The sequence below is a fragment of the Lissotriton vulgaris genome, chromosome 7 (assembly GCF_964263255.1).
Source record: "Lissotriton vulgaris chromosome 7, aLisVul1.2, whole genome shotgun sequence".
NCBI classification, from domain to species: domain Eukaryota; kingdom Metazoa; phylum Chordata; class Amphibia; order Caudata; family Salamandridae; genus Lissotriton; species Lissotriton vulgaris.
In genome coordinates, this window is record NC_141695.1 from 415,714,222 (window position 1) to 415,742,167 (window position 27,946).

Here is a 27,946-nt window from a genome sequence, read left to right on the forward strand (position 1 = left end):
TGCCATCTGTCTCCGTTGCAGGGTCGCGGTAGGAGACTCAGACTGTAACCTGATTCTGTTCTTTAGTAAGCGGCTAGTGCCTCAGGTATACAGAAGTGATTAGCTGAGTGATTGGAGAAGAGTGCCGTGAGCAACAATTTTTTTAGATAAAGATGGATGGTACAATAATTGTAGGTAGGGAAAATAGGAAGCAAGAGCTTGTAAACTATTACATAGTAGATTTGGCGTAGCTTTGTGTGTTCTTATGATTTTGTGTATTTTATTAGCCTGCACAGGATGGATTGTTCATGTCTTACAATCAAGAAATGTTGCTAACACTACGACTTCTTTGCCCTCTCGACTTTCTGTCTTTTCACACAAAATGCATACTTTACCCCCACATGAACAGATAAGGAGAGCTGAGTATATGAATAATACGTTTATTCAGTTGTTGCACCAACATCAGTTGGCCATTAATATAACTGACTGTTGGGTGTGCGGACTCATGCCACATAATACACAAAAGGGAATGCCATATCTGGTTCTTCCTTTTTCATACGAAGGTTCAGCTTGGGCCTATCTGACAATGTTTTCGGCCGCATACCACAACAGACTTAGAAGCCCTGTGAGAACTCCTGGGAATGGATTAGATTTCAGCCATAGTTCCTTGATAAAAAGCATAGTGGTAATGGTCAAGATTGTAGAGAGGAGTAAGATTCCATTGGATGAAAAGAAAGCTTATGATGGATGGAATGTTACCCCCTATGTCTCCATTCTCAGCGATAAAACTAGAAAAGGCGAGTCTTCTCCAGTGTGGTCTGTGCCCAATAAAAGAAATCTTTGTCACCAGATTAACAGCAAGAAAATTGATGATATCCAGAAATGTACATATACATATGTTCTTTTGTCTCTTGATTTCCCTCCGTTAGTTCCATCTCAAGGGACATACTTTGTTTGTAACGATCAAGCCTATACTTGGTTACCTTCTAACTTTTCTGGAACTTGCTACATAGCTTTTCTTCTGCCCCCTACATATACGGCTTCATCAGACCATCACAGAGTTAGACATAGCAGAGGCGTGTTCGATGCCAAAGACAGGGTAGAGCAAGAGGGAGGCGATTTCCTTAAGGGATTCCTTCACTTTTGGGGTCCAATGGTGAACAATAGACACATTAGGCAATTGGTTCGAGTGGTTGAGACCACTATTAATGTTACTGCAGGAGCGATAGGTAACATTACAGCAGAGCTTCAAGCGGACCGTCTTATGACACTTCAGAATGGAATTGCGCTAGACGTAATTCTAGCAGATCGAGGAGGTGTCTGTAGATTGATCGGATCTAGTTGCTGCATTTATATGCCAGATGACGCTCCAGCAGTATACCAGGCCATTTCCAAATTGCACACTGTCTCCGAGTCGATACATCAGGATGAAGGAGATTGGTCTTTTATGGGATGTTTTGGGGGATACTGTCGACTTGGGGATGGAAAATCTTAACGTTCCTCGGAGCAATTTTAGCTGTCATATTCTCTTGTTGTTTGTGCGTTCAGTGTGGTCCTGCAGTGTGTGGCCTGTTGGCTACCTTGTGCGTCCCACAACCTGCTGCTCAGAAGACAGAGAATATTCGAATGATGGTGCAGCAACAACTTGAGGATTTCATGAATATTAGAATTGACTTTGACTCAGATTAGCGTGAGTTGGTTTGTTTTTGCCTGATTAATGGCAAAAGGAGGGTCTGAGGTTTTGTAAATTACAAACTTGTTCATGCTCAGCCTTCATTTTGAGATTGCCGCCATTTTGTGTTGCCCTCACTCAGGCAGCTCGGCGAATGCGATGTTTTTTCATTTCTGCTTTGCGTGTCAGGTGGCTTCCTCGCCTATGTTTACTAACGAGTGTCAGGGTCTGGCCATGTACACTAATTCCTGTCTGAGCGGATTAATCCCCATCCGGACTACATATAATTTCACACCATTGTTTCCTTTAAGTTATCTTATCTGCTGTCCTTAGCTACACATCTCATGCATTCTCCTGTTTCTCGACTGTCCTTCTACGACACACAGCTGTGTTTTCTCTGCTAGTAAATCGAACTGTGTGGATTCATTTGTTGTTCACTTAAAGGGTCGAGTGACAAACATACTCGGGAACTTGAGTTGTTTTGAACTTAAAATATTCTCTATAATGTTTGCCTATAGCTCATGCTCGTGTGTGATTGCATTTTTGCATTGTGCTGTATGATATATAAACCTGTGCGCCACGGAGTTAAGTTGCAGTCTCTTTTGAACCTCGTTGTACTGACGACTTCTAAGACCACTGTACTAGCTGCAGATAATAAATATCATCTTATACGCCAGAGGAAGAGTCCGTGTCTCTGTTTTGACAAGGCAGGGCAGGTGAATCCCGGGGATTTAAGGCGTACCATGTGCCACTGGGCCTTAAGGCTGAGGTTCTCCAATGGGACTCTCCAAGTCCATACAGATGTCCAGACCGTTCTTCAATGCGGACACTGAGTGCGCCACTGATGCCTTCCATGGCCTGGCAATATCTCTTTCAGCCAGAGGGAACCCCAGCAGCATAAGATGGCGTTTGTATATGTTGCCACCAATCCCGTCCATCACGTGTAGGAGTACCAGCTGTGGCGAGCAGTGAAGGTCTCAAACCAACACTTCCGAGAGGGCAGGCCATAACTTCTCTCCATAAATGCACCAATGCAGAGCAGTGCCAAAATGTATGCAGAAGGGTACCCTCCTCCCGCTCACATCTGAGACACACTGGGGAAGCCACCAAACTTGCCCTCCACAGCCTAACCCTGGTGAAATATACCCAATGAAGGTACTTGACTTGGATAATGCATAGACTTACGGCTATGGCAGTCCCCCGCGGGGAGGCCAGGGCCTCTGTCCTGTCCTCCTCTTCCAGCGGGCCCACGTCACCCTCCCAGGCCTCTATGAGTTTCTGCATCGTGGGGGAGCTTTGAGTAACCAGGGATTGATACATTTTTTAGATCTTGTGGTCTTGGAGATCTCCCATGAACACCTTTGCCTCAATCGGGATGAACTCGGCTAATGACTCTAAGCCCTCCAAACTAGGGGAAATAGCGTGTCTCAACTGAAGATATCTATAGAATTGGGTTTTCACCATACAGAAATCCTTCTGTAGATCTTGAAAGGACTTCAGGACCGGCCTCAGCATTATGTCACCCAGAGTAGAGATACCAATACTATCCCAGCCACGAAACCCAGGTAAAGTAGAAAATTGATGCAGTCGCCCATTGTGCCAGAATGGAGTCTCCCCCGTCAACCTATTCCACCAGCCCATCCTCTGTAGAGCCTGCCGCCAGATTTGGAATACAACCTTTGTGACAGACAGGAAGGAGTTGCACAGTGGTGCAGAGTATAGTATAGTGTGTAAAGAGAGAACCCAATGCACCTCCATTCGACAGCATAAGCGAGTTCAGCCCTATCCCCATACCACCATTCATTTAGGACTAGCAGGTGCGATGCCATGTAGTACGATAAAATATCAGAGGTCTCCAGCCCCCCACAGTATGTAGATTGAAATAAGTCTGTAGTGCAACTGAAACCATCTGGGAGGGATCGGATATGGGTGATTTGGCACATGGTAGAGTAAGCAGGGGAGTGAGACCATCTCAAAGAGGGCCAATCTACCATATATGGACATTGGCATATGGGATCAGGTATTAAGATCCGCCCGTACACAATCCCATATTGGAGCCAGATTTTTATCCCAAGATGTGATAGGCGAGTCTGATGAAAACACTCCCAAATAATTCATCCTCCCAAAAACTACCTGAACGGCGGATGCCCTGGAGCCAAGACCCGCCACATCCCTGAGAACCCATGGAGTCGATTTTGAGGATTCATGTATAAGCCAAAGGTCTCCCTGAAAATCTGCATGATGGGAAGCAGCCTCGGTCCCATCCCGTCTAAATTGGTGAGGGAGAATAGCACATTGTCAGCGTACAGAGCAATACGATCTGACAGTCTGTGTGCCCATTCAAAGCCTGTCACTTGAGCATCGATCTGCACCCATGGGGCCGAGGGTTCCACAGCTAACGTGAACAAGTATAGAGACAAGGGGCAACCCTGCCTGGTTCCCCCATCCAATGGAAAACGTGGTGGAGATAGAGCCTGCTACATGCACTGATGTGGTGATGTTTGTGTAGAGCAATGTCAGGTAAGACAGGAAGTGAGGTCCAATACTCAGCTTACGTAAGAGTGCAAATAGATTTACCCAACTAAGGGAGTCAAATACCCTATCCATATCTGCCAGTAACAACACTGCTCATTCTCCCAACCCCTGAATGGCCGCAAGAGCAACATGTGCTTCACGAATGTTGTGATGAGTCGCCCGCTGAGGCATAAAACCGGCCTGGTTGGGATGGACAAGGGAAGTGATATGAGACCAAAGGCGGTTGGCCAAAGCCTTAGCCAGAATCTTGTCCTCCACGTTCAGGAGAGAGAATTTCTCCTCTGTGAGAGGAAGATCCAGCTCCCCACTCCCCTCATTAGATAACATCTGCATGCAAACACTCTCTGGGGGCATATAACTCTGCATAATAAGTAGCAAAACTTTCTGCAATTGTAGAGGAATCCGTGAGGGACACCCCATCTGAACCTACCACACCAGGGAGGGCCTGGGGGTACAGCATCCCCTGACACAGCATGTGGAGCAGCTTACTGGATTTATCTCCTTACTGGTAAATCCTGCTATGGGTCGCTAACCACGACTGGTGGGCCTCCTCCAGCAGGAGGTCTGCATTGGCCCTGTTACGCCAGCAGCAATAGTCAGGGACACTGTCTGTCCCCGCCTTCCCTACTGAGGCTCTCCAGATCGATAATCTTAGCCTCAGATTGTACAAGGGACTCCCTACGCTCTCTGCGGGCTGCCGCACAGAATGAAATGTCCACACCATGTATTGTGAGATTTATTGCTTCCCATAGAGGTTCAGCCCCATCCACCGAGTCTACGTTAAGTGCCACATATTGATCAATAGCACCCTCCATATGCTCCCTGTAGTCATCTTTCTGTAGGTTCCAGGCCGAAAGGTGCCATCAAAAAGGCTGTAGCGCCTAGCCACCGGCGAATGGTTCGATAGTCCCCATGGAAGGATATCCGCCTCCACCACCCTGACTTCAGCCACTCAGGGGACAAATAAATAATCAAGGCGGGATTAAGAATCGTGAACCGCCGGGAGATACGTGTATCCCTGCGCTGTCCAGTGCAGTCGGCACCAGGGGTCCAACCAATCAAGCCCCATCACCAAAGAGTGCAGTTTGGTTGGTTGTCAGACATCTCTAAAACCCCAGGCCAGCAGCGGTCTCTGGCCAGATCCATCATGTCATTCCAATCCCCCCACTATGGACAGGCTATCTGGTATATCTGCCCACAGGGTCATAAGTCTCTCTACCATACCCTAGGAGAGTGGCGGAGGGGCAAAGACACACCCCTGTACCATAGTTTCTTCACCCCCAGTACCCTGGATGAACAGATATCTGCCCTGAGTATCCCCCCCATGTCTTGACATGCGTGTAGGGAACCCAGTGATTAATCAAGATCGCAACCCCCGAGACCCCCTTACAAACCCCGCATGGAATACCTGGGTGTAGCCAAAGCATTAAAAACATAGTGCCTTAGTCCCCATGAGGTGTGTTTCTTGTAGCATGAGAATGTCTGCATGGGCCCGTTTTGCCTGCTTGAGTATTGCCCCACGTTTGATTTTGTCTAGCGCCCCCTGACATTCCAGCGTACTATCCGAAGGGTCCCGGAGCGATCCTGTTGGCTACCTGATGGAGCTGTCATGTGAGGCCCTGATGCAAATCATTGATGCATGAAAAAGTGTATGAAATATGCAAGGTGGCTCTAAACTAGCGTAGGTCAGTGCGTTCAGAGGTCAAAAACCACAACCCCCCATACCTCAAGAACACTGAAGTACCTGTTGCAGCGGGTGTGGCCAGCAGACCCCTACAGGAGGTCCCACCCCGCACCCACCAATGGATCTCCAACTTACAGCCCATTTTCAACTGACACTCTCCCTGTCAGATAAGGTCCAACAGCGATACCGGCCCTCATCTGTGCTTCTCTGGTCAAGGCAAAGACGTCAAAGACCCATGGGACTACGGCCACCTCCATCAGTTAGGCTGCTGACACAGCATGGGAAGAAGCACTACACGACTGAGATCAATGTCTGGACCTGGAGCGTCCATTCCCTTTTGAGTTCAACTTGGGCTACTTCGAAGGGTGCCTCGCTGGACAAAGAATCCGACTCCCTATGGGGCGGCATGTGAGAATGAAGCAGCACCGTGTCCTATGTCCATAGGAAGACCTCCTCTGGTGAGTCAAAGATGGGGTGCAGGACTGGCACACCACCCACTGCTTGGCCATATACAACAAAGCACAGGGAAGCTTGAGATCCTGAAGACGAGCTTTGGCCGCCATGAATGATTGCCTCCATTGCAGAACCAGTTTCGTATAGTCTGGAAATATCAGAATGCAGGCATTATCAAATAGCAACGGTTCCTTGGACCTAGCCTGTTTCAGGATAACGTCACAATCATGATAATTCAGCAGTTTTGCGATGACAGGCCCCAGACGGAGGCTTCTGCATCAGGGCCCTATGGGCGCGTTCCACCACGAAACATCGGGACAGTGACTCCAGGGGGAGCCAGCTCTACAGCCACTAGGTAAGGAACCGCTTCATTTCTCCCCCACACACCCCTCCAGGAAACCAACAAAGCAAAGATTGTTGCCCTGGGCCTTTCCCTCGGCATCCTCCATTCATGATGTCTGTCGACGTTGGGTAGTCCCCAGATATTCTAATCTCAGCCTCCGTGAGATGCGCCAGAGCACTGTGCAGGTCATGCCGCAGCAGCATGACGTCGGAGCCGATTGCTTCAATTTTAGCATCCAGAGCATCTCTAGATTGCTTGATGGCAGTCATGAGGGTGGCATTGTCCAGCACATCTCCATGACCCCCCTGGCACCGCTGCAGAGGCCCCAGGGCCTGTACATTTCTCAAGTGTACTCTGTTTGGCCGAACCTCCTCCTGCTTTGTCTCTCATCATAGCGGATGTCAAGCCTCCCGACACCCAGGATATCCTCTCACCAGCACACCGTGAAAGATCCACCAGGAGACAGCGAGCCCCCCCACTACAGGAAAGGGAGGGAGTATGCACGCTGCCCTAGGCCAGCGACCCACTTCACAGCTGGAGACAAAGGATTATTTGAGCCAGATGAAAGCAGCAGGAATATGAAGTCATGGCCCAAGTGGACCGACTTGACCGCCTATCACAGGACCGTCAATAATGAGGAAGGGAAGGGGCCAGGGAGCCAACACAGCTGAAGCAACAATCGCCGGTAGTGTACACCACTGGGGCGGTATCATGCCTCGCTGGGTCCCGCCGCACTGACCCTCTGGACCGCCTCGCAGCCTCGGATGCTGCTGTTGCTGCCGCTGCCAACAGGTAATCTGGGGGTCTCATAGGCTCTGCCTAGCCCCCTCAAGGACCCACACCCAGCACTCCAATGTCACTGCAGCAGCCAAGGTTCACAGCCAGTATATCCGCGTTGGACTTGCGCAGCCCGATAGGCCACCGACGCGAATACACCACACAATTGGGGAAAGGGGCAGCAGAGGGCACCCCACCAGGCAAAGGAGATCAGAACGGGCTCCAAACACCGCTCTGGCCCAGGTCCATCACAAATATCCACTTAGTACACTCACGCAACTAGGCCGCAAATGTGAGCACACTGTGCAGTGGGGAGGAGAGTAGGCGGAGGGTCTCCCACTGGGCGCCGGAGCTCAAAGATGGCAGCAAACACCGCCCCAGCCCGGGATCCAAACAGCGTCCTGAGCCCTCAGCATGGCCGCACTCCCCACAGCTCCACCTGCGCCCCGATATGGCCACAGACAGTCAGGCCTCACCTCGTGAGGAAAAGTAGACATACGGTTGCCGAGGGCAGATGTTCAAACTTGGAGGCCCCCTCCGCTCCATGATCCCCTCACTGCGAGGGTATACCGCAGGCTCTCCGTCGTTGGCTCTGCTTCCCACTGGGGACCTCAGGCATGGCCTGATCCGTCCCTCCGGCTGCACTGCCAGGCTATGACACTCTGCTGTCCACAGGCCGAGCCCCAGGCCACTGACGTCTCGCTTCTCAAGTCAGCAATCCAGGTCTAAAATGGAGGTTATAGTACAGTCCCGGCTCAGGCCCCACTCGGGACATGGTCTGAGCATAAAAGCAGACCAGAGAAGCAGGATAATTTAAGGACATTAGTCAAGGCTGGGCGGAGCTCGTCTAACACGCGTCCGCCATCATGGCTTGCTAGACCACGCCCCCTAACATCTGTTTTTTAACATTATATTTTTGTATAAAATCTTTTTCTTTTCTGTTTTGTAATTTGAAGCTCTTTTAAAGCTCTTTTCTAAAGGAGTGAAATGTGTTGGCTTTTCTCTTCTCCATACATTCTTTGATGAAATAATTCAATAAAAATGTGTTTGCATATAACTCATGCTGGAAGAGCATTCCTATATGATCAATTGGCCTGTGACTCTTTGCAATTATTGCACATAGAAGATATTCTGTTTTTGTACCCCTCTAGTGTTTTTTGCTTACTAATCGTTGGGCTGAGAACAACCAGTTATGGGACGTAGGCACAAGAACACAAGGATACTGGAGACACTTGTTTGGAGATATCCCATGTGTTGTGATTTACTTCAACTAACAGTAAGCATCTGAACTATACATTTTTCCACAACTCAGTTTTGACCTCTGCTAATGTCCGAAGCCTGAGAGTCTGTCCCTGCCTGTGCTTTTATTTCCTTGTCCCTTTTCAAATACAACAGAAATAAGCATTTGAGAAGCAAATATTTTGCTTGGAAATAAAAGTGCTTTTTCATTGGCAAGTTTGTACGTGTGATTGTTGATCAGGTGAATGTACATATGTGGCAATTCAAAAATCTTTATCTGGCACAATCTAATTAGGCAATTAAAGAGCAGATTATACAAAATACAGCGCATCAATTAAATTTCATTTTTTTAAAGCAATACTGCACTCATACAGAGTTAAAAACACATACAAAGCAAGTAATACAATTATATGAAAATAATTTTTCTGATTCAAATCGCTCTCCAAATGTAAGTGGTAGCACTAAAACATAAAGTAGAATGCTCCAAGAGCCACATAAAACATAGCGCAACATTGTAATCCCTAATGTTATACGCAAAAAAGATCGGTTTCAGAATATATTTCCTTGAACCATCATAGAAGCGACAAAATATTATAAAATGCAGTAGCGGCTCCTGGAGGCAGTGGTGTAACGAAACTTGAGGGGGCCCCCTGCAAAGCACATGGAGGGGGGCCCCCCCCGCAGCGCGGCCCACCATGCCTCCCCCCGGCGGCGTGGCCCACCATGTACCACTTTGCCCCACCACGCAGAAATCTGGCATATTTTGCTTTGAAACCTCCAACATTTAAATGAAATGTCTCTATATTGTCTTTCTGTAAGTTCTAGTGAGAAACACTCTCAACATACACGCTATGCCATTTGGAACAATCCTGTCAAAAGCAGATAATTTAACTGAGGCAGCAATCAGAACAATCCCAAGGAGTGATACTATTGTCTCATGAACTGCCTATGGCTGAAGAACAAAGAACAACTCTATAGGGTCTGATATAGAATTGACAATACCTTGAAACTTTGAAAGAGAAACCCAAACCTGTAATTCCTTAAAAACTCGACTGACAATATACATGAGAAGAACAGCAGCTATAACTCAGTATCCTGCGAAAGTCAAGAGAAATAGACTGTTGAATTATGTGCATGCTACACACTAGCGACTGTCAAGGGTTGTGCATGATAATAACGTGAACTGAGGAAGGAATGTCAATGATAATGTCTTTATTAGTAAGCACGGCAATACAGGCAGGCAAACAAGCCAGGCTGAGGAAGAAAACGGTTTGGATGCTTCAGAACACTGATGCAGATGTTTGTTTTATTTTATCATTTCCGTAGTGTAAACAATGACTAAATACAAGATTAAAAGTGCACGTATTACAGACAAGTGCAAGCAACACCATAAATAGCACTGTATGTAGAATAAAAACAAACCATATTAGCAGCAAGTACCTAATGACAATCTATACAAACTTTAGTTGGTAAAGGAAAAGAAAAAGTGCAAATACTTTCAAAGTGCAAAATTAAGCAATCACCAGTCCAGCAATATACATAAATCAAGCATGTTTTACAAAACAATGCAACTTTCTTCTTGCATCAAGGTGAAAAAACTTCAAAGGCCATGGTGAAAACAAGTCCAGCAGTATGCAAAAATGAAGCCAGGTTAATCAAAAAATTCCCTGTTTGGTGTGTGCATAAAGGCACATATATTTTAAATCAACTGATAAACAACAACTACAGCACATGCAATAATCAAACCAGTTTAAACTAACAATTTCCTTTTTGAAGGCTCAAATATTTTCAAAGTGACCATCACAACAGTAACAAGTACAGCAGACAGCAAAGCAGCATAAATAAATTAAACCTATTTAGTCAGAGTAATCCCCTTTGTTTGTGCATGAAGGCATAAATATTTCAAAGTGCCTGGTAAAGTAATAACAATTTAGCAGCATAAACATCAAACCCAGGCACTCAAAGAATGCCCCTTTTATTTTTGCATATATGTGCAAATAGTTAAACGTGAGTGATAAAAACAACAACAAGTTTAGGAGCATAAACATTAAACTAGTTATGACAAAGTATGCCCCTTTAGTTTGGGCATAAAGGCGCAAATATTTAAGGGACCGGCAAAGCAATAACAAGTTCAGCAGCAAAATAAACAAAGCTGTTTACTCAAATATTGGCCCTTTTGTCTGTGCAAAAGAAAAGTGTCAAGGGGGTGCATATATGTCAGGTTCATCTGAATAAATCTCTTCTTGCCTCTATAAACGCATGCATGTTCAGAATACTGAGGTAGGGTAGCCTATATATAAGCAAACAATATTTAAAGTCTGATATACTGGCAGAATACCATATTACTTACTGCTTCCAGCTTCCAGCTTCCTCATGGGACTCACAGGACAGATACATGAAGAAGGAACAGTACTTGCAGGAGCCTGATGAAATGTATTGCAGAGTTTTAAGGGTGATACAGCTAAAAACAATATTTAGAGTGAACACAAGGCTGAAGACTGCTTACATCAGGAAGAGTGACTGGCAAATTAGACCGGTGGCTGAAGGCTACTACTGCTTCGTTCACTGAACTGGAGAGATGTAGTTGACTGAAAGAATGTTTGCCTCGTGGCCTTTCTTCGTGCAAAGTCTTCTGTTAAAGCTTTCACATTTATTTTTCTGGCTCAATCGCTCTTGATGCTTAAAGTTGCAAGCCCAGACAGCCTTTCCTGCGTCATTGTGCTTCGGAGGTAGTTTTTGATTAATTTTAACTTTGAAAATGACCTTTCTGCATTGGCTACAGTAACTGGAATCGTTAGAAAAAGTTTCAGTGCTGTTGCAACATCCAAAACACTGGGCAGAATTGCATGGTTTCGCAAAAATAAAAGGTCAGCCAGATCCTTTATTGTGCCACCTGAGATAAGTTGTATTTGTTCTTTCAACACTGCCTTGAAAGCGATGAGTTGTTGTGGAAAGTCTGGGGACAAGTCTTTTTGGTAATGAGCTACCAGGGTCATGGCTGCTTCAAACAACTCCTCCTCGCTAGCTCTGAGGATTTCTGAAGGCATCATGAAATGGAAGCATTGGATTATGGTGTTCATACCAGCAAAACGATTTTGTATCTGATTTACAACAATATCTATGTTAGCATAAAACACAGACACCTTAAAATTGTCCTCAGGATTGCACAGCCGTTGGTCTTCACAGAGTTCATCGAAGTGCTTTTTTTTGCGTCGTAGTCGTTTTTGTGTGAAAGGTAATTGAATTCCCCATGCAGCTGCAAGTAAAGATGCTGAGCCTTTAACATCGTCAAACTGTTCTCTGAAAGTGGCAAATGTATTCGCTGCAGTACTTAACATATTTGATGCTTGTAAAAGGTCCAGATCTTTAGACTGAAGCAGTTTCGACACAATATTTATTTTCTCCAGAACTTTGGACTGGATTACAACCATTACCACAAACTCAAAAGTCTCCATGCACTTCCTAAGACCCTGAGCTTCTATGCGCTCCTCAACCTTTTTCGACTGCAGTACAATTGTAGTGAGTGCTTTCATGATGTCCATAAAACGATAGCGTACAGCATGGAGAGCATCATGTCTGGATGCCCAACGTGTTGGACAGAGTCTCTTCAGTGTTGGCTGTGAATGAGTTGTTGTCTCTTTTGTAACCGTAAGAAGTTCCCAACGTTTAATGCTGTGGCTGAAAAATAAATACACTTTCTGTATAATGTCATAAAATTCTGCAATTTCAGGAATGTGCATGCAGGCATCATTCAACACTAAATTTAGGTTATGAGCAGCACAGTGTACATAGACTACATTGGGTTCTTTCTGCCGTATTCTGGTTTGCACTCCACTATATATACCACTCATTGTGTTGGCACCATCATATCCCTGACCTCTACATTTATTAAGCATTAGGCCTTTGTCCTCTACAAGCTTTACACATTCTGTTGCTATCCCCTCTGCACTTTGGTCTGTAATTTTATAGAAACCAACAAAGCTTTCATTAATTTTGATTTCCGTTGGAATGTCCTCAGTGTTAAGGCACAGTGTCACATATCGGATGACCAGGCTTAATTGATCTTCTTTTTTAATGTCCTGCGTTGTGTCCATTATAACGGAGTAAAATGGTGCATTTTTTATTTCACTTAAGATTTCATTTTGCACTGTATTTGAAAGCATTTCAATCAGCTCATTTTCAATAGCAGGACTCAAGTATTTAAATCTACTCTCTCTTGTGATCAGATGGTTTAGAACAGGATCATATTTGCTCAAAAGGTCAATGACTGCCAGAAAGTTCCCACCATCGTTTTCTTTCAGTTTTTCTCTATGTCCTCTGAAAGGTAAATTGCAAGTTGACAACAGAAGTGTTACATCGATGATCCTACTCAGAATTTCTGTCCAATAGTTGACCTGCTCTTTGTAGTCGGATTCCAGTTGTGTATCGATCGTCTCATCCTGCCTCCATCTTCCATGTACAGCACAAGCTGCTAAATGTGAGTGCGTCATTTCATGTCCTTTAATTTTTTGAGATATGCCTTCCCAATCTTTTATACCATTAGCCCATGCTTGCTGATAGGATGAAAGTTTTCTATCTCCAAAAAGCCAACAAGGTTCACAGTATGCACTGTCCATTTTTAAAGAGTAGCACAACCACAGTCTTGGAGTCTTATCTCCAGTCCTATTTTCCTTGTAGTAGTAGTTTGTGGAAAAGCCCCTGTTTTTATTATCTCATGGGAAGGGTCCTCTAGGCTTGCATGGGCCACTTGCAATGACAAACCTTCGTAACTCGGTATCATGCCAAGGTTTGTCTAAAAAGTTCCCTCTATCACTCGGGTACAAATCCTGGCAAAACTGGGTACTGCTTGATTCTAGTTCTTCTAAGTCTAAATCTACATCCTTACTCATAAGGTCTTCAGTTTCTTCTTCACCGTTTGGCAATACTTCAGAAACAAGTAGCACATTTGAATGTTCGTCACGTTCTTTTGATAGATCTGGTACACTTACAATTTCAGCACTTCCTTCACTTGGTTGTAATATTAGACTCAGAGATGCGTCTGCTGATGGTATATCCTCAGTCTCTGAGCTTCCTTCAGTCACTCGTAGCAGTGTAGGCCTAGCTGGTGTACCTACAATTTCTCCAACTCCTTCTGTAATAGATTGAGGCACTGCTGACACAGCTTGTTTACTTTTGCTTGCTATGTTTCCTGTAGTAGTTGTTGTTGCCTGCAGTGCTGCCACAATTGGTGCTTCAATGCTATAAGGTACATCTGTGGTTTGATCAGAGCACTGTAATTTTTGGTCATGTGGAAGGACAAATTGGGATTTGTGCAATGCTGCTTTGTCTCCTGTTGATGAGGCAGCTGCATCATTTTCCGGTAATGATGCATGAGATGATGATGCGTCATGATCACCTCGAGACCTAAACATAGAGTCAATTTTCATAAATTTGGCTGTAAACTCCTCTTGTTTTGATTTAATTTGCCGCTTTTGAGCACCGCTTAAATACTTTCTTGGCTGTTTGCTCATTTCTTTGATTAAAATGTAATTGTAGAAAGTCAATGTAGTAGTAGAGTCCACGAATATGAAGGTAGAAGTAAGAATATTTTGTGTACACCACACAGTTTGTAATTGTGGGTTTTGTTTCACCAATACTGCCTAAAAGGAAGGAAAATACAAAGCATTATAATTAAACACTACGGGAGCTTAACCATACTAAGTTATCATGTACAGAGAAGTAAGGGATACTTGAAGGCAGGCACTGGAGGAATGGATGCAAGAAAGGGAGAGATACAAGAGAGGAGAGGAGTGGGCCTAACGGCTGGGTTGGTCGACCTCGAATCTGGGGAACTGGGTCCGACTGACTCTAGGCAATGAAGCTGAACATCCTGCGAAAATCGCTTAATCTCCCTGTGCCTAACAAAAATGAATGTGTCCTCATGTAACGCTGAAGCAAAATGTGCGATGTAAAGCGCTCTTATAGCAGATATCTTCAGGTCAAGTTTGTGCTATCTAAAACTCAGTAAAATAGCAGAAAAAAAACAAGAAGGAAATAGCGGAAGGCATGGGATTGAGGAGGTAATCACTCATCAGTTGGATGAGGATGGTGAGAGCGAAGAATGCAGGACTGTCTTGAAGGCAGATGCAAGAAGGCATTAACTGAATGGACGGCTGCAAGGTTTGTGTGTCTTCTGATGGCATGTTTCTTTTTGACTTAAGCTTAGTATGGGCCTTCACGGTGTGTATTTCTTTACCCGTTGCAAACATCTAAATCCATTCTGAAGGATTCTATAAATCCGTGCGGTTTGACACACCCTTTGATATTTAAGGCGATGATAAAACAAGCACTGCAAAGCCAATAGGTCTGGCCTTGGCAAGCTTGTGATGTTTTTTAAACTCATGCAAAAGGCATTAAAAGATCGAAAGCAATAAAATGTAACAGTGCTAAGGTCTAAAAGTGGTGTGCATATGTCAGCAAAAAATAAGTAAACAAGCATTGACATAGCCAATAGGTCTAGCCTTTGGGACCTTATAAGTATTTAGTTATGCAGCAGCAGCACAATATCCTTACTGCAACAACATTACCTGTTGCATGGCTAAACACTTATAAGGTCCCAAAGGCGAGACATATTAGCTATGCCAATGCTTGTTGTAGAGTGTTTTAGATTCTTAGTTGTAGATAGTCACTGCTTGGGAACATGCAAGGCACCCCTTAAGAGTGGTGATGGTGTTCAAAACACCCACACACACAGCTCTCGTGATCTGTTGCAGCCGCCTCTGTGGCTCATGGTATACTCCTGTGGTTGCAGTGCTCTGACAACCACATTTTGTGCTCTTTTGCACCTTCGTATATGGCTCTCACAGAAGGTATTCACTTACGATCCCTAAACACCCCGAACATATTAGGGCAGTCTTCTCTCTGAGATCTACAGGCTTCGTCGTGACCCTTGGATACCCACAGACATCTTGAGCTACTGTGCTGCCTCTTCTATGAGGCTCATAGTGCACACCCTTATCTCCATGAAAGTGGACATTACGTGTGCTGTTTGCCTCTGTGTCTAAACTTCGGAATCCTGAACACACACACACACACGCACACACACACACACACACACACACACAATGTTCTCTAAGGCACCCTTCTGTATGGGACCCGCTGGGTGAAATTTAAATCCCATATTACCAAAACCCATTCTCTGTATCCTTTAAAAGACTTAACAAGTCAATTCATGTTCACCTTTGAACCCTGAACTCCTACACATATACACCTTCCTTCTTTGTAAACATTCATTCAACGTAGACATCCAAATTATGCCTCTAAACAGCCATCGTCCTCGTCCCATAGACATATACTTTCCCCATGACATCTGTATCCCATTCTCTTCCACAGAGAGCCACTTTCTTTCATTAGACACCCACTGTGTACCCTGCACGTCCTTCTGAATGCAAGCGTTCAACCTCCCACCTTACCCGCACAGTGTGCCAGTGCCACTCCCTGACCATCTCCCCACAGAAAGAGCTAAACAGATCTCGACAAGATTAGTGACATGCTGTATGTAAGGGCGCAAATGCGGCACTGTGTGCAAAGCCTGCGCCCAGCTGAATACACTGAATCCGCCTGCCGCCAGTAATAGGAAGCCCCGTCAGGGTTCTACCTAATCCTCGCAGATAAGATGTTCCTTCCAGAATTATCGGCCAGCAATCTTCAGGGTATCAGTCTGAAAATCAAGTTTACTTTCAGACTGATTTGATTCTCCATCCATAAACGAGGAAATATCTGAAGAATCTTTACTCATTCCCACTCCCTTCAGAGCACGCTTCGCAAACTGACAATATTCTCCCCAGCCTATTACCAACCCCTGGTCCTTTCACCTTTGGAATGATGATACCTTCCAGTTCACACCCCCACCCACCCCCTGCCTCTAAACAGCCACCGTCCTCCTCCCATAGACACATACTTTCCCCATGACATCTGTATCCCATTCTCTTCTACAGAGAGCCACTTTCTTTCATTAGACACCCACTGTGTACCCTGCACGTCCTCCTGAATGCAAGCGTTCAACCTCCCACCTTACCCGCACAGTGTGCCAGTGCCACTCCCTGACCATCTCCCCACAGAAAGAGCTAAACAGATCTCGACAAGATTAGTGACATGCTGTATGTAAGGGCGCAAATGCGGCACTGTGTGCAAAGCCTGCGCCCAGCTGAATACACTGAATCCGCCTTCCGCCAGTAATAGGAAGCCCCGTCAGGGTTCTACCTAATCCTCGCAGATAAGATATTCCTTCCAGAATTATCGGCCAGCAATCTTCAGGGTATCAGTCTGAAAATCAAGTTTACTTTCAGACTGATTTGATTCTCCATCCATAAACGAGGAAATATCTGATGAATCTTTACTCATTCCCACTCCCTTCAGAGCACGCTTCGGAAACTGACAATATTCTCCCCAGCCTATTACCAACCCCTGGTCCTTTCACCTTTGGAATGATGATACCTTCCAGTTCACACACCCACCCACCCCCTGCCTTCCAACTGATCCCCTCCTCTACAATTTACCTCATGGAACAAACGTTCTAAGTTCTCCTCCTCTTATGGGCCGCTAGAGCTTAAGTCCCAAGGTGCGCAGTACAATATTTTTTAATTAAAAAAACATGATATCCCAAAACACATAGCAGCTGTTTTCGTCCAAGTTGGACTGGTAGGGTGACAGCACTTCTGTCATTTATATATAGCGCCCTGCTGCAGATGTTACTAGAGCGGCGAGATGCACCGCACTGCACATGTAACTGTGGAACTTAGAGAAGGATGCTTGTTTGTGTGGCATACGTGTAGGTGCTGCTGGTGCAGTTTGGGTGATCACCGGGTGGGGGGCCAGTTGTGTTGTGCCTTGTACAGGGTTCGTAGCAGCAAGTCACGGCAGAAAGAAAATGCAGAAATAACGTCGAAATTGCGGTTGAATTGAAATAATGCTGCTTGTGCTCTAAATTAAAAGCTCAAGTTAATCCCCAGTCCGAAATGTGGATCTCGAAGTACCATGTGACGTCCAGTGAAACCCCACAGCGTTGATGGTTTACCACAGGAGTTAGTTAGGAAGAATTAATTCTGCACTTTAGTTTAAAGGAGTGGGCGGGTCCTGTTTACTTCAGTCTTCGTAGTTACCAAATGCGTCTTTTTCGTCATGGAATTATTTGACCGCCCCCACCTCCCACCACCACTAACTCCCAGTCCCACCTCATACACATTATGCAGCCGCTCTTCAGTCTGTAAACATTGTCACTTCACTAGTTCACTTATTGACATATCGATAAGCGACAATGTAATGTCCTTTTAAAAATGGGTAGCACAATATTATAGGGCACAGGGAGAGAGTATTTCTGGCGGCCTCTGTGCGGGGGGGTGGGCACTGCACTGGGCGGCACCTGGCAGGATGCATGCTACGGTTACCCCTATTACCTCACAGACCAGACGCCCATATCATATACTTGCTGCTCCACTGGCCCCTACATTACCACCTGGGCCCTGCCCTGCCCCCTGCTGCCCCCGAGGCATACGCGGCAGTCGGCAGAATTGAAAATGAAAGTCGGGACTTGAGAGTGGAGGGAGTAAACAACAAGTGTGACTGTGTGTGCGCGCCGCACGCACGCAACATCCCCCCACCCTCGCTCCCTGTCCTGCCGCCATTTCATCATCGATTCGAATTTCGAGACTTTCGTTTCGAGTCGACTGTCGACTGAAAAAAAATAAACTGCGAAAAAAATAAATTGCTCTCTCAGGAGTCAGGCCTCAGCCAGGCTCAGGGCAGCCAGGGCGGCCCCGGGGCACCATTTATAATTGCACTTTGCAGACCAGAGTGCCCACTGCCCGGCGGCCATCAGAGTCACTCTCAGACAGGAGGCTGAGCACCTGGCAGCGCGACTGTCTGCACCATTCCCTTCCTCCAATTCTTCTGCCCCCATTACAACATCACATCGTCATCTACCGCCGGGCATTAACGGTTCGGTTGAATCTCTGGTCCCACATGGCCAGTTGCACATGGCATGGACACTTACTGGCTGTACTAGTACTTCACGAACACGGGACACGGACACCCGAACTTACACACATCTTCAGGGGTACACGTCACGTCCTCCGCTCCGACATCAAATTGCAAGCGTTCCACCTCAGTCACACAACCTGAACCTCCCTACCCGCACAGACTGTCAGACATCCAACGCCGCGCGGCGCGCCAGTGCCACTCTCACCATGATCTCCCTCGGCCTCCCCCCATTCTATTACAATACCAACCCCATGTCCTTTGGAGGAATGATAGTGATACCTTCCAGAGTTCACTGTTCACACACCCACCTGCCTTCCGTTCCAATCCTAGCCCTACTGCTGCTCGCCTGCTGCCCTCCACATTTTGAGTAACAAACGTTCTCCTCTCTTATGGGCCGCTACCACACCTCACAGATGCCCGCCCATATATATGCCCCGTTCTCCATTGAATTAATTGCCCATTCAAAGTTCTTCTACCAGTCTGGGGCTCGCTCTTCTACACACCATCCTGAATGGTATGCGCCACACCCAGGCCAGAGGAGGTTAGCTAGCCAGCTGCCAGGCAGGACACAGGACAGGACAGGGCAGGGCAGGGCAGGGGCCGGGGGCCGCCGGGGCCGGGCAATTTAAATCAGGATTATAAGGCCCTTAGGCCCCACAGCAGGACAGGTCAGTGTCACTGTCAGGACGGTGACGGCAGGGACAAACTTACTTCGGACAGTCTGTCTGCCGGCGGGGCAGGCCTTGCTGGCTTTTGTCTTCTTCTAAATCGATCTCTTCTCTTCTAAGTTGTCTTGACTATGGGCGGCTGCTTAACCTGGCTCCTTGGGGTGGGCGGGCTATGCGCGCCCCTGGCCCCTGATGCCACACCTTGTGTTTGCGCCGCCGGCAATTGCGCATGTGCTGTGTGCCGACAAATGTAATGAGGGCAGGGCATCATTGGTCACCTCTCCTCACCAGCACCCCCAACACCCCACGCGGCACGCGCATACGCGGCGGAAATCGGAATTGAAAGTGAAAGAATTAAAGACAAGTCAGGATTGGGCAGGACCGACTGTTGGGAGTAAACAAGTGTGTGCGCGCCGCGGATCCACAGTCTGTCCGTCCCCGTCCCGCCTCCTGATTCATCAATCGATTCGGCACCATTCCATTTATAAATTTTATTTGCATCAGATTCAGAGAGTGGCGTGCCACTGCCACACTGCCGCGTACCACCCTGCCCTGGCCCTGCCTGCATCATTCAGACAGACGGCCGGGCCCCGGCCGGGGCCCCCCCCCCACAAAATTCAGACTTAACTGTCACTGACTTGACTCGAGTCGGGCGGGGTCGGGGGCCCCCGGCCCGCCCGCCTCGCCTTCCCTCACACTAGTCAAGAAGTCACTCACTCACTACTGATGGCCAGGGCCCCGGCGGCCGGGCCGGGGCTCCCGGCCGGCCCGTGCCCCGCACCATAAAAGATGAAAGTCCAGACTGAGACTCGCAGGTGCCCCCGGCCCCGGTCGGGCCCCCGCCGTTATGCACCGCCGCCACCATTTCAAACTCGCAGCAGGGGCCCGGCCGGCCCACGCTGCTCATTTTGTCACAGCCCTACTACTGTGTGCACAAGCAGCATGTTACGTGAGGGGCCCCTGTGGGGCCCCCCGGAGCCAGTGGCCCTTGCGGGGCCCCCCCGCAATGCAGGGGCTGCGGGGCCTTGTGTTACGCCCCTGCCTGGAGGGAGTGCCACGCGGCAGTGAGGCAGGGTGGGGGAGGGGCAAGGTAGGAGGTAGTAAACCACAGAATACAGCTGAACGGAGGTAAGTACATAAATAAATAAACAAAACTAATTACAATGCCCACACTGCATTGCATTGTAATTTGTTTTGTTAATTTATTTATGTACTTACCTCTGTTTGGCCATATTACGCAGTTACTACCTCCATCCGGGCCCTCCCCCGCCTCACAGCCCACAGCACTTCCTCCAGGAGCCGCTACTGATAAAATGTGGATTGATCTGTTTCGAAATACCATCACAAGGCCATGATACTGTGTCCCTGTGCCACTGGATCATAAAAGGGACTTAACCTTGTTAAAATGAAGCAATGTCGGGTATTGGTCAACAGGGACAGGCACATTTGAAAGCCCTCTGCGAAGGCATTCAACAAGAATGTAACAACAGTAGGTTTTGTGGCCTCGACAAGGGCTCTGTTTTCAAACCTAAGACCTAAAAAAGAGATCACCTCAATCCTATGAAAAGCAGGGAAACAAACAATGATTTGACATAGCATTAATTTAGGAAAGCAGTGGTATAATAAGTTGATTGCAATGCTTTACCAATGAACAAGGAATTTGATAATTCTTCCTATATTTCATCTGAAAAAAGGCCAATCCTGGATTAAACAACAGGTGACATCTATCTTTCTTAAATATAACAGTCACCTATACAAATATTCATAAACAAAGAAATGGACTATGTAGTTGACGTTTCGGTCTTTGATTGTGTTAATCCATTAGACCTTCTTCAGGACAACACAGTGTGCACTTTGCAATGTGGTCCAGTCGTGACCTTGGATATTTTGAAAGCAGTCAAATAACTCTCATTAGTAGTCCTGGTGTTTATCTGATTTTGATCGTCCACAGGCTTACATTTGAACGTGGGTGATCAATCGTCCTCTTTTCTTTCCCTTAGTGCACTTTGAGGCTAGCACTTATGTGATACGGATAGACTCCTACATATCACGCAAAAAGATTGTTTTTTCAAATTGGAAGCATTAAGGAAGAATAAAAATAAGAATAAGAATGAGGCTAGGACACAGCCCGGGGTGACTCTCCTCTTAATTTTGAACGATTGAAAACACTCCCCGTTGAAGCCGTATCCGACTTTAGCAGATAGATTATCATACAACTGGTATAAAAAAAAAACTGTATGCTCAGGGGCCCCAAGTGAAAGTAATGTGCACCACAAACTGAATAGTTGACCAGGTCAGATGCACTGATGAAGTCAGCAAATGACAAGTAAAGACAACCTAGCTTACCGTTCGTGTATTTCCATATGAGCAGGTCTGAATATACACACTGCTTCACTGTCCCTTGTCCTCCCTTGAACCTATAATGGTCCTCCAAAAGAAAAGAGTTATCGGTGGCCCACAGCTCTAACCTCCCCAGAAGAACCCCACCCAACAATTTCGCAGAGGAGTTCATAAGGGAGATGGAGCACTTTGGGTCAGATCTTTCTCCCTTGTTGAAAATGGGCACCATGATGGAATCAGCCCCCTTGGAAGGTATTATACACTCAGCCACTGCATTAAACACTTGGGTCTAAATGGGGCCCCATACTTTGCTCATATCTCTAAAAGCACCAGCCAGCAGCTCATCGGGCCTAGGAGCTGTGCCCCTGGAATGTATGAAATTGCAAAACATACATTCACTACGCAGTATTTTACATCGTGTCCATTGCAACACAAGTCGTTACAATGGCTTGTGCTGGAGGGCACTGGACTTAGGAATAGTATGATTTACTATTCCAACTCCAGCCTACGTAACAGTAGGGAAGGTGTTGGAATAGTAAATCATACTATTCCTTAGCTTAGAGCGCCATCCAGCGCACGTTGTTGTAATGACAGCGTTATACCGGTTGTTCTCCGTGTCCCTGGCACTACTTTCTAGAGTTAAGTGGACCTCTCCAAGATGAATACAAGAGGCCTACTACTAGTTTGATTGATACTTTGTCTTATAGATTTCCATTGGCCATACTTCGAATCATTTCTGTAGGTGGGTCAAAGGTCTTTGTAAAATGGTCAACCCATGCTTGGAGAGGGACAAACGATTTTTATTGCAGGAGCGAAACCATTTTGTAGAAAAGGGGTCAAAATCATGCTCAAAAACAAGTTAATATCCTTGGTATTTGCTGCCTGAGCCAAATTCAACCAAGCCTCTTCCCTAAGCACTCCTTTTTTCCTGGAGGCTAATGCCACATTATATTGTTTCCTTATTTGCTTAATAGCAGAATAGTCCATCGGATAACTATGCAAAGCAAACCGCAGCATCTTAGATGCCTGTATGCACGAATGATAAAACCAACTGTGTCTTTCAGAGGTCCTTGATCTCAGAGGATGTATCAGCAAGCTATTAAATGCCCTAGTCAAATGTGTGAATCAATCCAACATGGTCCACTCAGTGCCAGTGCTTAAATTGTAAAATATGAAGTGCAGGTGCTCACAGTCTTGAACGAGACCACACCCACTTCCCCAGCTCCACCCACTCCCTCCAGTGGCTCCACACACTTCCCTTTATTGGCTCCACCCACATCAACAAGCCTCAACACATCAGAGTCACCTCCTCCCTTATTGAGTTCCGCAAGAAGATGACGAGCTGTCTCTTCACGAAAGCAACTCAGGCAAATCACACCTACACACCTGCTCAAATCCCTGAATACCCTGCTGGGTGATTAGTGCACTATACAAATCAATATAACATAATATCACATATTTGAAGCCTATGACAAAAACTTAAAAGTAAGGTCAAATTAGAGAAAGGTCATTTGAGGACGTGAGGCAGCTTTGCAAACAAAAGAAAATGTGCTTGCACTGTGCTGTTTAAAAGAAACAAAAGAATGAAGGAAGGAATACATTAAAGAAAGCAGTAACAAATGCAGGCAGGAAGAGGAGCACTGGAGTAAGGAAACAAATAAGAAATGGATGAAAAAAGGAGTAAATAAGAAAAGAATGTGAAAGGAAGAAATGAAGGGATAGATGGAGAAACACACCATGTATGTTTGTAAAGCACATTTTCACTAGAGGGGGCCTTGACACCAAATTAAAAATGTTGTTATTCAGCACAATTGAACTAATTTTATCTAAAGATGAAAGCCTGAGTGGCCACACCAAGATTTCAATTTATGAGATAGAACACAGATTCCTGAAGTAGATATAAACATATGTGCAAGAAGGAAAAAAGTAAAAAGTAGAGTAAGGGAGGAGGAGAGGTCTAAAGGCAAGGATAGATGCAGTAGACAATGTGAAGAGAAATGTGGAAAGCAGAGATTGGAATTGCTAGATTGGAGTGGAACGTGATGAGAAGGAAAATTGAAAAGAGGAGAAAGGAAAGGGAAGAAAAGCGTACAGTGGGGAGCATGTGAGAGTAGAGTGGAAGGGAAAGATGGAAAGGTGAACAATGAAAAGCATTTAATAAGGTGAGGTGGCAATTAAGTGAAAACGCAGATATAGGGCAGAAAGAGAAGTAAGATTGGAGAGAAGTGAAGGAGGGAGGTGAGAAGGGGAAGAAGAAAAGCAGATACTGAGATGGAGAAAGCAAAGAGTACACCCCTGCTTTGTTAAATATACAGTCATTAATTATGTAAAGTTGAGAGGTGACAGGAGTGTATCATTCTTGGCCTGTCGCAGTGTTATCTAAGACACACAATAGCGATTCTTTAACTGTGTTATGTTTTATGCCATAAAAGGATGTTTTGTTATGTCACAATAGGCATTCCTGATAAAACATAATAAAGTGTCAGTTATACCATTGGGATTACGCCTTGATGGATAACCACACTCTCATGCTTCACACAAATAGTTCTATTACATGATCAGACGATAAGTCGCAAAATCCCACTGCCATCTATTTTCAAAGGAGGTCAGACATTCAACTCCATTCAGACAGGCTTCCCCACATACTTTTTAACTAATAAAGCACAAAATTCAACTGAGTCTGCCGCCTGTGCTATATTAGGATTGTAATTTATGATCAGCGAGTAACAAAAGGATGTCTTTGACAAAAAACAGAAACCCACTGAGCTATCCACATACATATAGTTCTGACATATGCATGGTACCTGTTCTACATTACCCCTCTGTGCTACAGTCAAAACTTCAACTAGACAAAACTCTGATCTCTCTCCAACAGGGACATAAGGCTGGAAGTATGCTGCAGGGCTTTACGGGACATGGGTCTTTGGAGGTGAAGAGAAGGTGGGGCGATAGATCCCAGCAGGCTTGTGGGGGTGGGGTGAGGTACAGAGCACCCAACATAGCCTAGCCCCTCTGATAGCACGTTTTGAATCAATGCTATTTTTCCTAGGTCAAAGCTGAGAAATTCCCTGTGTATCCTCTCTCTGGTTAGGGGGTAATTGGGAACCTGTCCTGGTTCAACTGTCCAAGACTGAGAAGGGCTTTGCGGTCTCACGTGCGAACTCAATGTATGGATAATCAGGCCCCAGTGCATGCTTTAATACAAAGCGATGGTGGGTAGTGGTGCTCTGAGAGTGAGGAAGGGAGCAAAGGGGTACTGTAACAGGAGTGAGCGAGTGTGGTTGCAGGGAGGGGCATTGTGATGCAGAGGGGAAGGAGACTGTAAGCAGAGAGGCACTGAGATACAGGTGAGAAAGGCACTGTGGAGGGGGGACACTGGGATTGTGGGAGAAGGGCACTGTGGAGTGGGGCACTGTCGGAGGTTGTGGTGGGGCACAGTCATAGTGGCAGGGATGGGGGAGTTTTTCAAGGTGCTTGTGGCTGCAACGGTGTCCATTGCAGAAGGGAGAAGACAGGTGTGATGGAGACGAGATGGTACTGGGACAGGTAGGAGTGTGGTACTAATACACTGACAGGCAGAAAGAAATGTTTTCACTTTGGGACCACCTTCAGCTGCTTCCTGTATTTTGTTATCACGCTGCAAGGCCTCGTCTGGGCTCCTGAGGCAGGCAGCTACTGGGCAGTTTCCTGCGGGTGTCACTGTGCAAGAATTTATTGATGGTGTGCCACGCCAAGCACTATTCTGTCACCTGTAGGATAACAGTTGTGTGTAAAATAATGCACACACATTTCACCTAACCTTCCAGCTTTGGCTACCTGGAAAGCGCAGACTGCTGGGTAGCGCAGATTAAATTATGCTCCCAGTTCAACGTTTGTGCAGTTTATACTGCGCATGTCACAACACACCTGCCCTTCCCCCACCCTGAAGACCAGGCACTGGTGCACGCCAAACCAAGCACACTAGCACCATGCACCAAATCTGAACGTACAGCTGTACAAGCCTTGCTCGAGACTGGGGTTTTTAGTGGCCTGTGGACAGTGCCGGCTGTGCATGGGAGAAAAATTCAGTAGACCCGGCCCTGAGAGATAGGTGCCGATGCTCAGCACCTGAAAGCACCAGAACAAATTAAGCACTGCTCAGTGCCCAAACAAAAGTTGAACTGAGTTGCGTTTGTGGTTAGCAGCTTCTGCATTATACGCATAGGACAACCCCAAACAACCTAATGCGGATGCTGTTTGGTCTAACTGGGTCAGCATTTGCTACACGAATTGAAACTGTAGGACTTTCAGCATAAAAAGACACACAGCTAAAACAGTTTGATTTTGGCCGCTCACTACATTTTGTATTACCCTAAAATAAGAAATGAAGTGACTAACAGAAGACGTGATTAAAATGTTACCAAGTGTAGTGCTTACACCTCTACCAATAAAAGAATGGATCTGCTCATTATTCAAAATATCACAATTCTCCAACAGCAAGAAATTAATTTGGCGGTTAGATAATTTAGAGACTTTCCATATGCGGTGGGGAAAATGTGGTGACACCCACACCTGCTGAGTTAGTAGTGCCAAATTCACGTCTCAACGAGAGAGAAACATTTTATATATTAAAATCCAGCCCATCGACTGGGCTGAACGCAAAAACGTGTCTAAGTCCACATGCAGGGCAAATTGTAAATCACTGCGTGTTGAGCTGTTTATATTAAGATCTTTTTTTTAATATTATATTTATGTATACATTGCTTTTTTCTGTTTCGCAATGTACAGCCTTTTTAAAGCTCATTTGTACTGTTCGCCAAATATTCTTCGATTGAAAAATTCAAAAAAGTTTGTTTGGACATACTTAATGCAGGAAAAGCATTCTTATTTGATCAATTGCCCTATGACTCTTTGCATTTATTGTATAAATAGAAAGCATGTTATGTTTGTGCATCTTTAGTGTTTTTTTCACTAATCGTTGGACCGAGGACAACCAGTCCTGGGAGGTAGGCACACCTACAGTAGGTCTCTGGACTATTTACTTTTCTACACCTCAGTTTTGACCTCCACTAAGGCCCAAAGCCTGAGGGAATGACTCTGCCTGTGCTTCTAGTTCCTTGTCCCTTTTACAACTACAACTTCAATAAGCATTGGAAATGATGACGGTTATAGTAGTGAATGTATGAATGAGAAAACACATAACTGCATGTCTGCATGGGTAAATGAATAAATGACTAAGTGAATCAATGCCTGAATGAATAGATGAATGAGTACACCAAAGATTCGCTGCATGAGTGCAATAATTAGTGATCAAATGCACAAATTAATATACTGTTATAATAAGTGAGTGCCTGAATGGCCAAAAGCAGAGTGCTGAGTTTAGACGTGGTTCATTTGATGTCAAGAAGCTCATATCCCATCTGTTATTAGTATCTTAGTCCCTGGATCTATAAACTACAATGTAACAACAATAGCACATCCCTTAATAGCCTGGAAACATGCCTTGCCAGGTGTTCCAAAGTTGTACTATATGTGGTGGTATTTAGCACCTTAGCTGCGGCGCAAATATCCCTCCCCAGTGCTGCGCTGTCCATTGGAACTAGTGCTGAATGGACGTCCAATGGTCGTGCACAGCACTGGGGAGGTAGCGCTCGTGACGACCGTTGGCCGTCGGCAGCGCTTAAGAGGTTATAGACTATACAGATCACAGACTGTGCGATGTCTGCTGAACACCTTGAGCCTGATACACAAAGGTAAACTTACACTTTTGTGTAAGTTAAACATTTTCTTATTCAAGAACAATAGGGCATACTTACAATGAAATGTAAGAGAGTGGAGCTATGTCAAATTCGGCATTTCCGCGCTCCTTCATTTCCAGAACGCAGGGATGCACCATATTTATAAGAATGAACCCCTTTGTTTTCTTTGCGCTAGGGATAAAATTAGCTGCCTAGTGGCAACGCCGGCACCCTGGGACAGTAGTGCAAAGGTGCCTGTGTAGCAGGGAATGATTGTTTATGTGTAGAAAGGTGTCCTTTCTGCACATAAACAATCCATAATGGCAATTTCTTATTTCTATGTGAGCTGCAGAATTCAACACACCTGGGAGTAACAAATCATAAATATTAAATGATTGTTTATTTGCAGGAGGGACACCTTCCTGCATATAAACAATTATTAATGCCATTTTGCTCTTTCTAAGTGTGTTGTAGAATGCAGCACACATAGAAAAAGCAAAAACGAGGAGAAATAAAAGTAGT

General features: G+C 45.8%; 1 protein-coding gene across 9 annotated transcripts in view; it reads right to left on the reverse strand.

Annotated features, from left to right (window-relative positions):
• The window catches only part of LOC147701766 (sulfotransferase 2B1-like), a 512,808-nt gene that overhangs the window by 471,961 nt on the left and 12,901 nt on the right, over positions 1 to 27,946 (reverse strand). The window contains exons 1-2 of one of the 9 annotated variants that reach the window (XM_086930385.1): positions 11,189 to 11,436; positions 11,033 to 11,105 (exon numbers count right to left, since the gene is read on the reverse strand). The exons of 2 other annotated variants lie outside the window; for them this stretch is intronic. In XM_086930385.1, the coding sequence (XP_086786511.1) occupies positions 11,033 to 11,079 (47 nt within the window). In that variant the 5' untranslated portion in view covers positions 11,080 to 11,105; positions 11,189 to 11,436. 6 more of the 9 variants (XM_086930389.1, XM_086930386.1, XM_086930392.1 and 3 more) reach the window with 6 other exon arrangements.